The sequence below is a fragment of the Balaenoptera physalus genome (assembly GCF_965194825.1).
Source record: "Balaenoptera physalus genome assembly, chromosome: 5".
NCBI classification, from domain to species: Eukaryota; Metazoa; Chordata; class Mammalia; order Artiodactyla; family Balaenopteridae; genus Balaenoptera; species Balaenoptera physalus.
This window is the reverse complement of record NC_138884.1, coordinates 46,172,938-46,188,457: the sequence shown is the minus strand read 5'-3', so window position 1 is coordinate 46,188,457 and position 15,520 is coordinate 46,172,938. Positions and strand designations below refer to the sequence as shown.

At 45.0% G+C, this 15,520-nt stretch overlaps 1 protein-coding gene across 1 annotated transcript in view; it reads left to right on the top strand.

Moving 5' to 3' along the window:
• Positions 1–12,403: 12,403 nt before the first annotated feature.
• LOC309661495 (uncharacterized protein) overlaps positions 12,404–15,520 on the top strand; it is a gene marked incomplete at its 3' end in the record, with an annotated part of 166,966 nt that continues 163,849 nt past the window's right edge. The window contains exon 1 of the mRNA XM_082463182.1: positions 12,404–12,912. Coding sequence (XP_082319308.1) covers positions 12,669–12,912 — 244 coding nt within the window. The 5' untranslated portion in view covers positions 12,404–12,668. The remainder of the gene's footprint in view (positions 12,913–15,520) is intronic.

Here is a 15,520-nt window from a genome sequence, read left to right as displayed (position 1 = left end):
GGTCTCTTCATTCCCATCCTCCCCAGCCTTCCTGTAATATTCGAGGTTGCTCTCCCACACTCTGCACCTTCTTCCCCATCTCTCATCAGTCCTGCTTTGCCCACACCACTGGCTTCTCTTTCTTTGCTATTCTCACAAATAGCAGTTCACTAGAAGTCTATCCTGAGTCCTTTTCTTACCTTCCCTGGGCAACTGCTTCCACTGCCATGGATTTTACTAAATTGAACTACCACTAAGTTACTCTCTCCAGCCTAGACCTTTGCTGGGCTCCAGGCCTATATGCATATTTACCAAGTGTTGACTATACTGAATATGTCTTCAGTCCCTTCTCAGAAATGATGACCCATGTGATGGTGATGAAGATGACTAATATTTATGGACTCCGTGCTACATGCCAGACGCTGTTCTAAACTTCAGTCACCATAGAAATACCGTACGGGAGGTACTATCGTCCCCGTTTCACAAAAGTGGTAATAAACACAGTACGATTTAGTATCTCAGTAAGTGACACTGTTTTTCACCTGAATATCCAACCCAGGGACCCAGAAAGAATCCTGTACTTTTTATTTCTCCTCCTTCATTTTCAGTCAAGCATCAAATCCTGTTGGTTCTTCTATTTGAGTTCCTCTGGCTTTATCGTCTCCTCTCTAACACATCTTTTCCAGAATCTGTACCTTTGTCTTACTTCAGACCCTCCTCATCAATCGACCAGACTCTTAAAATGGTGCCCTGACTGCTCTTCTTGCCTTCAGTCTTACCTCTGTCTACCTGCAGTCCAATCATTCTCCACACCTCTTCTAGAGTGGTCCTTCTGAAATGCAAACTTGATCATATTATTACGCTGCATAAAGCCAGTCAGTGACTCCCCTCACATGCTACTTCTGCTGGGCATGAAAGACACCCACCTACCTTCATGGGCTGCCCACTGCATGACATTTCATCTTCATCTCCCACCATTTCTCTACTTTCACTTCGGATATTCCAGACATCTCTCTGAGTGACAAATGCAAAAGCTTTTGCTCACACTATTTTCTCTGCCTGGGTTGCCCTCCTCCATTTCTTTGTCTAGTAAACTACTCATCCTTCAAAACTGTGCTCTCTAATATGTAGCCAGTAGCCACAGGAGGCTAATCTGAATTAAGATGTGCTGTACTGTAAGTATAAACACTGGATTTTGAAGACAGTGTGTGAAAAAAAGTATAAATGTCCCAGTAATTTTACATTGATTACCTATTGAAAAGATAATATTTTGGATATATTGGGTTAAGTAAAATGTTATTAAAATTTATTGTTTCTTTCTATGTGGCTATTAGAAAATTTAAATTTACACAAGTGGCTTGAATTCGTGGCATGCATTATATTTCTATTAGACAGTACTTCTTCAAAATCCTTACCCTGTAAACTTAACTGAAGAGGCAAAAGACTTGTACACTGAAAACTACAAAATGATGCTAAGAGAAATTAAAGAAGACACAAATAAATGGAAAAACATTCCATGTTCATGGACTGGAGAATTAATACTGTTAACATGTCAGTACTAACCAAAGTGATCTCCAGATTTAATGCAATCCCTATAAAAATCTCAGTGACATTTTTTGCAGAATCAGAAAAAAACCCATCCTAAAATTCACATGGAATCTCACTGGACCCTACATAACTAAAATAATCTTGACAAAGAAGAATAAAGTTGGAGGTCTCATATTCTAGATTTCAAAACTTAATACAAGGCAACAGTAATCAAAACAATGTGGTACTGGCAAAAAGACAGACATATAGACCAATGGAATAAAATAGAAAGTCCAGAAATAAACCCTCAAGTATATGGTCAAATGATCTTCAGCAAGGATGCCAAAACCATTCAGTGGGGAAAGGAGAGTCTTTTCAGCAAATAGTGTTTAAAAAACTGGTATCCACATGCAAAAGAATGACATGGACCCTTACCATACACCATATACAAAAGTTAACTCAAAATGGATCAAAGACCTAAACATAAAAGATAAAAACTATAAAACTCTTAGAAGAAAACACAGGGAGAGAGCTTCATTGGATTTGGCAATGAGTTCTTGAATACGACAGCAAAAGTACAGGGAACAAAAGTAAAAATAGGTAAATTGGACTACATCAATATTTAAAACTTCTCAGCATCAAAAACACAACCGTAAAAAGGCAAAGTATGGAATCAGAGAAAATATGTGCAAACCATTTATCTAACAAGGGGTTAAGATCCAGAATATATAAAGAACTCCTGCAACTCAACAACAGAAAACCAAACAACATCTAATTTAAAAATGGGCAAAGACTAGAATAGACATTTCTCCAAAGATGACATGAAAAGCTGCTCAACATTGCTAATCATTAGGGAACTACAAATCAAAACCACAACGAGATATCACCTCACACCCATTAGGATGGCTGTAATCGAAAAAAATAAAAAAACAGAATATAACAAGTGTTAGTGAAGATGTGGAGAATTTGGAACTCTTGTGCACCGTTGGTGGGAATGTAAAATGGTGCAGCTGCTATGGGAAACAGTATAGAAGTTCCACAATAAAATTAAATATAGAATTACCATAAAATCCAGCAATCCTACTTCTAGGTATATATCCAAAACAATTGAAAGCAGATATAACAGTACATCCATGTTCACAGCAGCATTATTCACAATAGCCAAAAGGTGGAAGTAACCCGAGTGTCCATTGATGGAGTGGACAAGCAAAATGTAGTGTGTGTGTGTTTGTGTGTGTGTGTATATATATATATATATATATATATATATATAGAGAGAGAGAGAGAGAGAGAGAGAGAGAGAGAGAGAGATGGAGAGAGAGAGAGAGAGGGAGAGAGAGAGAGAGAGGTATATTATTTGGCCTTAAAAAGGAAGGAGGGCTTCCCTGGTGGCGCAGTGGTTAAGAATCCGCCTGCCAATGCAGGGAACACGGGTTCGAGCCCTGGTCTGGGAAGATCCCACATGCCGCGGAGCAACTGGGCCCGTGAGCCACAACTACTGAGCCTGCGCGTCTGGAGCCTGTGCTCCACAACAAGAGAGGCCGCGATAGTGAGAGGCCCGCGCACCGTGAGGAAGAGTGGCCCCCGCTTGCCTCAACTAGAGAAAGCCCTCGCACAGAAACGAAGACCCAACACAGCCAAAAATAATTAATTAATTAATTAATTAATTAATTTTAAAAAAAAAGGAAGGAAATTATGACGCATGCTACAATATAGATGAAACTTGAAGACATTATGCTAAGTGATGTAAACCAGTCACAAAAGGGCAAATACTATATTATGAGATATCCAGAGTAGTCAAACGCATAGAAACAGTAAGTACCACATGGCGGATGCCAGGGAGTAGGGAGACAGAGAAATGGAGAGTTGTTTGATGCGTATAGATTTTCAGCTTTGCAGGGTGAAAAAGTTCTGGAGATTGGTTACATATCCATGTGAATATATTTAACACTATTGAAGTGAACACTTAAAAATGATTAAGATGGTCATTGTTATGCGTATTTTACCACAATTTAAAATTTTTAAAAATCAAGTTCCAAAAAAAAGAAAGAGAGAAATTCAAGATGGCGGAGTAGAAGGACGTGCTCTCACTCCCTCTTGCGAGAGCACCAGAATCAAAACTGGCTGCTGGACAATCATTGACAGGAAGACCCTGGACTTCACCAAGGAGGATACCCCACGTCCAAGGACAGAGGAGAAGCCACAGTGAGACGGTAGGAGGGGCGCAATCAGAGTAAAATCAAATCCCATAACTGCTGGGTGGGTGACTCACAGACTGGCGAACACATACCACAGAAGTCCACCCACTGGAGTGAAGCTTCTGAGCCCCACCTCAGGCTTCCCAACCTGGGGGTCCGGCTACGGGAGGAGGAATTCCTAGAGAATCAGACTTTGAAGCCTAGTGGGAATTGATTGCAGGACTTTGACAGGACTGGGGGAAACAGAGATCCCACTCTTGGAGGGCACACACAAAGTAATGTGTGCATCGGGACCCAGGGGAAGGAGCAGTGACCCTGGGGGAGACTGAACCAGACCTACCTGCTGGTGTTGGGGGGTCTCCTGCAGAGGCGAGTGGTGGCTCTGTTTCACCGTGGGGATAAGGACACTGGCAGCCGAGGTTCTGGGAAGTTCTCCTTGGCGTGAGCCCTCCCAGAGTCTGCCATTAACCCCACCAAAGAGCACGGGTAGGCTCCAGTGTTGGGTTGCCTCAGGCAAAACAACCAACAGGGAGGGAACCCAGTCCCACCCATCAACAGTCAAGTGGATTAAGGTTTTACTGAGCTCTGATGCCACAGCAACAGGGAGGGAACCCAGCCCCACCCATCAACAGTCAAGTGGATTAAGGTTTTACTGAGCTCTGACCGCCACAGCAACAGTCAGCTCTACCCACCACCAGAGCCTCCCATCAAGCCTCTTGGATAGCCTCAACCACCAGAGGGCAGACAACAGAAGCAAGAAAAACTACAATCCTGCAGCCTGTGGACCAAAAACCACAGTTACAGAAAGATAGAGAAGATGAAAAGGCAGAGGGCTATGTACCAGATGAAGGAACAAGAAAAAACCCCAGAAAAACAACTAAATGAAGTGGAGATAGGCAACCTTCCAGAAAAAGAATTCAGAATAATGATAGTGAAGATGATCCAGGACCTCGGAATAAGAATGGAGGCAAAGATCGAGAAGATGCAAGAAATGATTAACAAAGACCTGGAAGAATTAAAGAACAAACAAACAGAGATGACCAATACAATAACTGAAATGAAAACTACACTAGAAGGAATCAATAGCAGAATAACTGAGGCAGAAGAACGGATAAGTGACCTGGAAGACAGAATGGTGGAATTCACTGCTGCGGAACAGACTAAAGAAAAAAGAATGAAAAGAAATGAAGACAGCCTAAGAGACCTCTGGGACAACATTAAACGCAACAACATTCGCATTATAGGGGTCCCAGAAGGAGAAGAGAGAGAGAAAGGACCAGAGAAAATATTTGAAGAGATTATAGTCGAAAACTTCCCTAACATGAGAAAGGAAATAGCCACCCAAGTCCAGGAAGCGCTGAGAGTCCCATACAGGGATAAACCCAAGGAGAAACACGCCGAGACACATAGTAATCAAAGTGGCAAAAATTAAAGACAAAGAAAAATTATTGAAAGCAGCAAGGGAAAAACGACAAATAACATACAAGGGAACTCCCATAAGGTTAACAGCTGATTTCTCAGCAGAAACTCTGCAAGCCAGAAGGGAGTGGCATGATATACTTAATGTGATGAAAGGGAAGAACCTACAACCAAGATTACTCTACCCGGCAAGGATCACATTTAGATTTGATGGAGAAATCAAAAGCTTTACAGACAAGCAAAAGCTAAGAGAAGTCAGCACCACCAAACCAGCTCTACAACAAATGCTAAAGGAACTTCTCTAAGTGGGAAACACAAGAGAAGAAAAGGACCTACAAAAACAAACCCAAAACAATTAAGAAAATGGTCATAGGAACATACATATCGATAATTACCTTAAACGTGAATGGATTAAACGCCCCAACCAAAAGACATAGACTGGCTGAATGGATACAAAAACAAGACCCATATATATGCTGTCTACAAGAGACCCACTTTAGACCTAGGGACACATACAGACTGAAAGTGAGGGGATGGAAAAAGATATTCCATGCAAATGGAAATCAAAAGAAAGCTGGAGTAGCTATACTCATATCAGATAAAATAGACTTTAAAATAAAGAATGTTACAAGAGACAAGGAAGGACACTACATAATGATCCAGGGATCAATCCAAGAAGAAGATATAACAATTATAAATATATATGCACCCAACATAGGAGCACCTCAATACATAAGGCAACTGCTAACAGCTATAAAAGAGGAAATCGACAGTAACACAATAATAGTGGGGGACTTTAACACTTCACTTACACCAATGGACAGATCATCCAAAATGAAAATAAATAAGGAAACAGAAGCTTTAAATGACACAATAGATCAGATAGATTTAATTGATATTTATAGGACATTCCATCCAAAAACAGCAGATTACACATTCTTCTCAAGTGCGCATGGAACATTCTCCAGGATAGATCACATCTTGGGTCACAAATCAAGCCTCAGTAAATTTAAGAAAATTGAAATCATACCAAGCATCTTTTCTGACCACAGCGCTATGAGATTAGAAATGAATTACAGGGAAAAAAACGTAAAAAAGACAAACACATGGAGACTAAACAATACGTTACTAAATAACCAAGAGATCACTGAAGAAATCAAAGAGGAAATAAAAAAATACCTAGAGACAAATGACAATGAAAACACAACGACCCAAAACCTATGGGATGCAGCAAAAGCGGTTCTAAGAGGGAAGTTTATAGCTATACAAGCCTACCTAAAGAAACAAGAAAAATCTCAAGTAAACAATCTAACCTTACACCTAAAGAAACTAGAGAAAGAAGAACAAACAAAACCCAAAGTTAGCAGAAGGAAAGAAATCATAAAGATCAGAGCAGAAATAAATGAAATAGAAACAAAGAAAACAATAGCAAAGATCAATAAAACTAAAAGTTGGTTCTTTGAGAAGATAAACAAAATTGATAAGCCATTAGCCAGACTCATCAAGAAAAAGAGGGAGAGGACTCAAATCAATAAAATCAGAAATGAAAAAGGAGAAGTTACAACAGACACCGCAGAAATACAAAACATCCTAAGAGACTACTATAAGCAACTTTATGCCAATAAAATGGACAACCTGGAAGAAATGGACAAATTCTTAGAAAGGTATAACCTTCCAAGACTGAATCAGGAAGAAACAGAAAATATGAACAGACCAATCACAAGTAATGAAATTGAAACTGTGATTAAAAATCTTCCAACAAACAAAAGTCCAGGACCAGATGGCTTCACAGGTGAATTCTATCAAACATTTAGAGAAGAGCTAACACCCATCCTTCTCAAACTCTTCCAAAAAATTGCAGAGGAAGGAACACTCCCAAACTCATTCTATGAGGCCACCATCACCCTGATACCAAAACCAGACAAAGATACTACAAAAAAAAGAAAATTACAGACCAATATCACTGATGAATATAGATGCAAAAATCCTCAACAAAATACTAGCAAACGGAATCCAACAACACGTTAAAAGGATCATACACCACGATCAAGTGGGATTTATCCCAGGGATGCAAGGATTCTTCAATATACGCAAATCAATCAATGTGATACACCATATTAACAAATTGAAGAATAAAAACCATATGATCATCTCAATAGATGCAGAAAAAGCTTTTGACAAAATTCAACACCCATTTCTGATAAAAACTCTCCAGAAAGTGGGCATAGAGGGAACCTACCTCAACATAATAAAGGCCATATATGACAAACCCACAGCAAACATCATTCTCAATGGTGAAAAATTGAGAGCATTTCCTCTAAGATCAGGAACGAGACAAGGATGTCCACTCTCACCACTATTATTCAACATAGTTCTGGAAGTCCTAGCCACGGCAATCAGAGAAGAAAAAGAAATAAAAGGAATACAAATTGGAAAAGAGGAAGTAAAACTGTCACTGTTTGCAGATGACATGATACTATACATAGAGAATCCTAAAACTGCCACCAGAAAACTCCTAGAGCTAATTAATGAATATGGTAAAGTTGCAGGATACAAAATTAATGCACAGAAATCTCTTGCATTCCTATACACTAATGATGAAAAATCTGAAAGAGAAATTATGGAAGCACTCCCATTTACCATTGCAACAAAAAGAATAAAATACCTAGGAATAAACCTACCTAGGGAGACAAAAGACCTGTATGCAGAAAACTATAAGACACTGATGAAAGAAATTAAAGATGATACCAACAGATGGAGAGATATACCATGTTCTTGGATTGGAAGAATCAACATTGTGAAAATGAGTATACTACCCAAAGCAATCTACAGATTCAATGCAATCCCTATCAAATTACCAATGGCAGTTTTTACGGAGCTAGAACAAATCATCTTAAAATTTGTATGGAGACACAAAAGACCCCGAATAGCCAAAGCAGTCTTGAGGGAAAAAAATGGAGCTGGAGGAATCAGACTCCCTGACTTCAGACTATACTACAAAGCTACAGTAATCAAGACAATATGGTACTGGCACAAAAACAGAAACATAGATCAATGGAACAAGATAGAAAGCCCAGAGATTAACCCACGCACCTATGGTCAACTAATCTATGACAAAGGAGGCAAAGATATACAATGGAGAAAAGACAGTCTCTTCAATAAGTGGTGCTGGGAAAACTGGACAGCTACATGTAAAAGAATGAAATTAGAATACTCCCTAACACCATACACAAAAATAAACTCAAAATGGAATAGAGACCTAAATATAAGACTGGACACTATAAAACTCTCAGAGGAAAACATAGGAAGAACACTCTTTGACATAAATCACAGCAAGATCTTTTTTGATCCACCTCCTAGAGTAATGGAAATAAAAACAAAAATAAACAAGTGGGACCTAATGAAACTTCAAAGCTTTTGCACAGCAAAGGAAACCATAAACAAGACGAAAAGACAACCCTCAGAATGGGAGAAAATATTTGCAAATGAATCAACGGACAAAGGATTAATCTCCAAAATATATAAACAGCTCATTCAGCTCAATATCAAAGAAACAAACACCCCAATCCAAAAATGGGCAGAAGACCTAAATAGACATTTCTCCAAAGAAGACATACAGACGGCCACGAAGCACATGAAAAGATGCTCAACATCACTAATTATTAGAGAAATGCAAATCAAAACTACAATGAGGTATCACCTCACTCCTGTTAGAATGGGCATCATCAGAAAATCTACAAACAACAAATGCTGGAGAGGGTGTGGAGAAAAGGGAACCCTCTTGCACTGTTGGTGGGAATGTAAATTGATACAGGCACTATGGAGAACAATATGGAGGTTCCTTAAAAAACTAAAAATAGAATTACCATATGACCCAGCAATCCCACTACTGGGCATATACCCAGAGAAAACCGTAATTCAAAAAGACACATGCACCCGAATGTTCATTGCAGCACTATTTACAATAGCCAGGTCATGGAAGCAACCTAAATGCCCATCAACAGATGAATGGATAAAGAAGATGTGGTACATATATACAATGGAATATTACTCAGCCATAAAAAGGAACGAAATTGAGTCATTTGTTCAGACGTGGATGGATCTAGAGACTGTCATACAGAGTGAGGTAAGTCAGAAAGAGAAAAACAAATATCATATATTAATGCATGTATGTGGAACCTAGAAAAATGGTACAGATGAGCCAGTTTGCAGGGCAGAAGTTGAGACACAGATGTAGAGAATGGACATATGGACACCAAGGGGGGAAAACTGTGGTGAGGTGGGGATGGTGGTGTGCTGAATTGGGCGATTGGGATTGACATGTATACACTGATGTGTAAAAAATTGATGCCTAATAAGAACCTGCAGTATAAAAAAGCAAACAAAACAACTAATACTAAACTTTCATTGGGTTATTTGTATGGAAATATGTTAATATAAATGTTTCAGACATTACATGAAATTTCTAAAAATCTTATATTTGTATTTGTATGGAAATATGTATGGAAATATGTTAATATAAATGTTTCAGACATTACATGAAAAAAAAAAAAAAAAGAAAGAAAAAAAAAAAACCCTTATCCAGATATCACCCGCCTCCTCCCCTCTAGTGTGAATTAACTACTCCTTTCTTCATGGCCCCACTTAATTCCTGCACATACCTCTAATAGGTCTTCTCACATTTTTGGTAATTCTTTGTTTGACAGGATAAGGGTTACTGTCCCATGAGTGAGATGAATACCCATCCACTTCTAGGGTCTTGACCAGAAGCTAAGAAAATATACTAGGGTCTTTAGTAAGGTGGAGAAAAGAGACAGTAGCCCTGACGGCATAATATGCCACAGGGGATATTCAAGACTATACCTTGTATGTGTAGAGGTGTCACTCTGAGGCTAGATCTGGAGGGGCTAATGTCCTTCAGCCATCCTTCTGTAAGCAGCATCTGAAAGGCCTGAAGAGCACGTCCTCCCACCTCCAACAGATGAAAACATCTCCTTCTCTATCATGAGTCCAACCAACTGAAATGATTGGCCACACCCAGTCTGACCTGTTGGGAGGAAGAGAGGAAGATATTCATTTAAGATAGAGCCAAGATGAAGTAGCTTATGTAACAGATAAGGTACTCTGGGGCCACATAAAGAACTGTTTTGCTGCCTCCCCTGAACTCTTTGTATGTACACTTGATGCCTAACAAGAATTTATTTATTTATTTTTTTCTGATAACGGACTGGACCTTCCTGCCCTTCCCAGTTCATAGCCAAGAGGTAACACTTGTTTGATCTGTCTTCCCTCCTAGATGAGGAGCTCCTTTAGGGCATGGACCACACCTTATTCGTCCTCGTATCCCCAGTGTGCACCAGTGCTGGCACATAGCAGGACTGGTGCACACAGCCTGCCCAACAAATGACTGAATGGTTAGAGTGAGGGTGTGGTGAGTCATTACAATAACCCAGAGAGAGGCTTTTGACAGAGCAACTACTCCACCCCTAGAGAAAGGACAGTCTGAATAGAGAACCACAGGGAAGATGTGGGTCTGGTGGCTGTGGGGAGCAGAGGGGGCATGAGAAGAAAAAGTGGTTCGTTATAAAGCCAAGGTTGAGCAGGCTGATGAAGTTTATGCCCTCAAGTCTCATGTTCTGTTGTCTCACTGGTCTAATGACAGGGCCGGCGTTTATCTGGGCGCCGGGCAAGTGTCCCTTCATTCTATAATTTCAGCTCCAACTGAAGCAACACCGTAACACTGGCTCAGTGGCCACCATTCCACAAGCCACATACGTTGCTTCAGTTTTAAATTAGGTATTGTGTTTTCTGGCTGATTGGACTGATTCTGGTCTACTAACAATGAGATGCTCATGTATGGTCCTTTCATGTAGTCAATCCTTGGTAATGTTTTTCCCTCTCCTGTGACGCTGGAAAGGATTCCTAACAAGTTGATCCAAAAATCAGCTTTCTTTGTCAACATAATGGTATCCTTTCAAACTCACATTTATAGACTTTGCAAGCTGGAAAGAAGAATAAAGCTTAGATCCTGGTAAGGAAATCTGTCCCCAGAGGACTGAGTTGGGTCACAGTGAATTAGAAGTAGAATCCAGAGCCCCTAGTTTCCATTCCTGGCCCCTGTCCTTCTGCTATCAGCCGCAGGTGCAGCCACAGCTGCTTGGGACACGGCCAGCTCACCCTCCTCTACACTTCTGTGCGATCAGGGCTCCCTCTGGATAGCTCTAAATTATCTGCGTTGGGAGAGGAGGAATGAGCAGACACGATTCTTCTGAGGTTAAGTTTCCTTGGAACGTTCTGGGTGATGTTTTTCTAAAGCTCCATCTCAACGGTGCTGACTTCGAGGCTTAGGAGACAGTCCAGAAACGCACTGGTTAGCGGAGAATTTGCCACAAACAGCTGCGTGGCCGATGGGCCGCGCAGTGGCGGCGCACTACTGTATACTAACCAGCCCCCAAACCATTTATTCATCATCTAATAGGCATTATTTGAGCACCTACTGTGTGTCTGGCTGCAAGCTGTCCAATAAGGAGTTGAGCGGCTCAGGGCTTTGTGACCACCTAGAGGGGTGGGATAGGGAGGGTGGGAGGGAGACGCAAGAGGGAGGGGATATGGGGATATATGTATACGTATAGCTGATTCACTTTGTTATACAGCAGCAACTGACACACCACATTGTAAAACAATTATACTCCAATAAAGGTGTTTTATAAAAAAAAAAAAAGAGTTGAACGGCTGCCTGCAACACCACCCCCTCCCCCCCCCCCCCACCTCCCCGGCCAGGCCCAAGGAGCCATAGGAACCTGGAGACACAGGGACTTGTGATTCTCAACTCAGATCTGGCCTTAGCTTGTGTTGCGACCTGGGGCAAGTATGTATTGTAAATCCTCCAGCCTGTAGCTTCAAAGCAAAAAGAAGTCTTTTCAAAAGGGAAGGGTATTTCTGGGAACCGGAGAAACACACAACAACAGCTGCAGAAGTGCTGTGAGCCCCTTTGCAGGCTCCCTGACCCGGGAGCCACCGCTCACCCACCCGCGGGCGGAGGCTGCACGCTGCCTGCCGAGCAGGCTGCCCCGTCCGGCCCCGGGGAGCCCGGGCAGCGGAGGCCCAGGGGGCGCCTTTCTCTTTAAGAGCCCCGCAGGCGATCCTGATTGGCTGTAGCTATGCGGGTCTTTCTTCCCAGCTCCCTCCCTCGGAGCGCTCCCACCCCCGCCGCTTTCTCGGCTTTTTCCACGCCCCCTCCCCCCACCCCCCTGCGTCCCCTCCAGCCCCTGGCGCTCACCTCCAGTTCCTCGCCGCAGAGTTCAGCCCCGGCAGCGGTAGGGGCGACTCGCTAGCAGTAGATGCCGGGCGCCAAGATTTGCATCCTTAAGCCGCGCTGAATGCCAGAAGAAGAGAGAAGGAAGCAGAGAAGCCCGGGGAAGGCGGGGACGGGAGGTGCGGAAATCCCCTCCTAAAAGGCAGAAGCCGTCGCCCCCACCAGAGAGCTCCGCGCCAGCTGCTCGCCTGCTTGCTGCCGCTGCCACGAGCGCCCGCCTCTCCCCAGCCATGCCAGGCCCGGCCGCCGACGAGGGGAAGGTCCCCTTCCGCACCGCCAAGGAGGAAATCCGTGTGGGCTTCGGGGTCGAGGGCTCGGAGGGCGGCGGCGGCGGCGGCCGGGAGAAGCCCGGCGCGCGCGGGCGGCGGCAGGACATCGTCTGGAGGAACGTCTTCCTGATGAGCCTGCTCCACCTGGGGGCCGTGTACTCCCTGGCGCTCATCCCCAAAGCCCAGCCGCTCACTCTGCTGTGGGGTAAGTCCGGCCGGCGGCCCCTGCGCCCGGGGCACCGAGGCGAGGCGGCGGCGGGGCGCGCGGGGGCGCGGGTCGCCGCTGGCTTCGGGCGGTGTGGAGCCCCCCTCCGCTCTCCGCTCGCCTCCCCACCACGCGCCCCGGCCCCCCGGCCTGCAGTCGTCCGGCCTTTGGTACAGGCAGGTATTTCTGTGCTGGTATTTTCAACTTCTGCCTCCTCCGCTGTCTGCTTGAGTAGGTGCCTTTGGCGGCTCCTGGACGGACTCGGGGCCCTTCGGCGCCACCGCTGTGCGCAGAGGCGCACCGGCTGAACCCGGGTTCCAGGGCGGGGAGACCGATGGGATGATTGTGTCGCCCAGGCGGGTCCCAGCGGCGCTCCTTTCTGCCGCCCTTCGGCTTCTCAGTCTCCTCTGTGGGCCACGGACCTTGGGGCCGAGTTCAGGACAAGAAAGGGAGTTGCAGCGGGGGTGGAGAGACCCGGCACCGGATCAGTCTTGATGTTCGCGCAGGAGATGGAAGACACCAGTTCCCTTCCTGCCCCGTCAAGGCCCCCATCCCTGCCCGCTCCGTGATCTCTTGTGCCCAGCTGCACTTCTAAGGTCCCAGAAGTTTCTCGGCGAGCACACCAACCCCGCGGCGAGAACGCTCTGCCCCCCGGCACAAAGCTTAGACCGTGGCAGAGCAGATCCCCTCCGGGACCTATCCCTTCTGACCAGTGCCTGTCTGTCACCGCACCTGTAGCTCTCCCTCTCGCCACCCTCTTTCCTAGCACCCGCAACCCTGCCGGCATGGGAGGGAGCCCAGGAGCCCCCCCCCAATGCCCCCCACCTCCCGGGGCCCGGGGGCCGAGTGCCTGCCCTACGTGACTCCAGTGGCTGACCTCAGAACCACTTCCAACACCCCCTGCCCCAGCAACTGGTTTTGGCCTCAGTCCCTGCAGTGGCCACGTTAGCCGGGACAAAAGGCGCTGGCCTTGATATCCTGGGCTGAGAGTTGGACGAGATGATCCAAGAAGCCCTTTCAGCTCTCCTTTCCGAGATCGCCAAGGAACGGGGGCAGGAGAAACACAACCTACTTTTATTCCCAGAGGGGAAGAGGAAGGAAGAAAATAAGAAAACCTCTTTCTGCAAGGCGTCTTATTTAGCATAGTGCCAGCTCCAAATGCCTGGGTTCATAATGGGGCCGCTCGTTTCCAAGCCTTCCCCTGAAACTCTGCAGTCCCTGCTCTCGGAAGCAAACTCTTCCAGAAGATGGGGGCCTCTTAGGGGAGTGTGGCTGAGCAGAGCTGAGGAATGATGAGAGGGGCGGGGCGTCTGTGGGCATCTGTGAAGCCTCCCAGAGCCCCCTAAGCTTCGGGTAACCTCCCTGCTCAGCCCTCCCCTGCTCAGTACACCGCCTCAATTCAGTGTCCTTTCCACCATCTTCTTTACTGTTATGTGTTGGTTTCATTCTCCCTGTCTTCCTTCTTCCTTTACTTCCAGATGACTAGATCGTGAGATGCTCAGTCATTGCTTCATGGACACACTCCCCCCACCTGCCAACCAAAACCCTTATTACCCTGGATCCTCCAGGGAGCTGCTCCCTCTCCACCCCACTCCTTCTCCCTGCAGGGGCAGGACTGTGCCTTTGGACTTCAGAGCTCACCTGCCTCCAGGGGATTGGGGCTTAGCTTTAATAGCCCAGTGTCAGAGAGCTCAGGGAGAAGTGAGCACTTAAAATATTGTCTTACATGCCTGGAGCTCCACAGACCCACAGGCTCCATCCCTTACAGCCACCCACCTGCTGGTTCTGGCATCCCACCAGGAGCCACAAGGACAAGGCCTCCTCTCCAGGTTTGCCAGTCACCTCTGCCCTTTCCAGGCCACTCACTGTGGTGGAGACAGAATCTTTCTTCTGAAAGACCTCGGCCAGAAGACACCGTCCTCGGCCTCAAAATCCTTTAGCTTCCCCGGAGAAGTCAACACACTGCAGGACTCTGGGTTCCCCTTTGTGGGTGATGTTGCCAAGCCCATCCTTGTGCCTTCCTGCATAGTCTATTGCCTTAGCTACTTTTCATCAGTTCCATTCCCTGAATCTTGATTCACTTCCTACCTGGGTTTCATTGCTGCCCCCCTCCAAAAAACAAACAAACAGAAAAAGAGCCGACAGTGGTGGATATTGTAGTTTCAAGATTCAAACTTGTGATTTAGAAACATTCCAAGTAAGTGAATGTTATCTGATGGATAGCTTGTGAGAGAAGAAGTGAGGGAGAGAGACAGCTAAGATCAGTGTGCTGATGGCTAGAATCTATAGGGAGACTGTTGATCAGGGTTATTTTCATTGAAAGCCCTGGTGCCTTGAGCTTCAAATTTCTCCCCACTGGATGCCCTTTTCATCATCTCTCCCACTGGCTCTGTGTAGTGTTCGGACTGAGTTCATGCACCAGTGGGCTGTTCGTCCACTTCAGGGACCTGAGTTGTCAAGGCAGTAGGCTTAACTAGCCCATCTATTATTGCTTGCCACCCTCCACCCCAGGTATGGTTGCCCTGGAAACAGGAGGCATCCATGCAGAGCACCCAGCAGAGGATGTTTTAGGTGTTCAGTTGTGCGAAGAGTAATTTGCGTGGCAGTA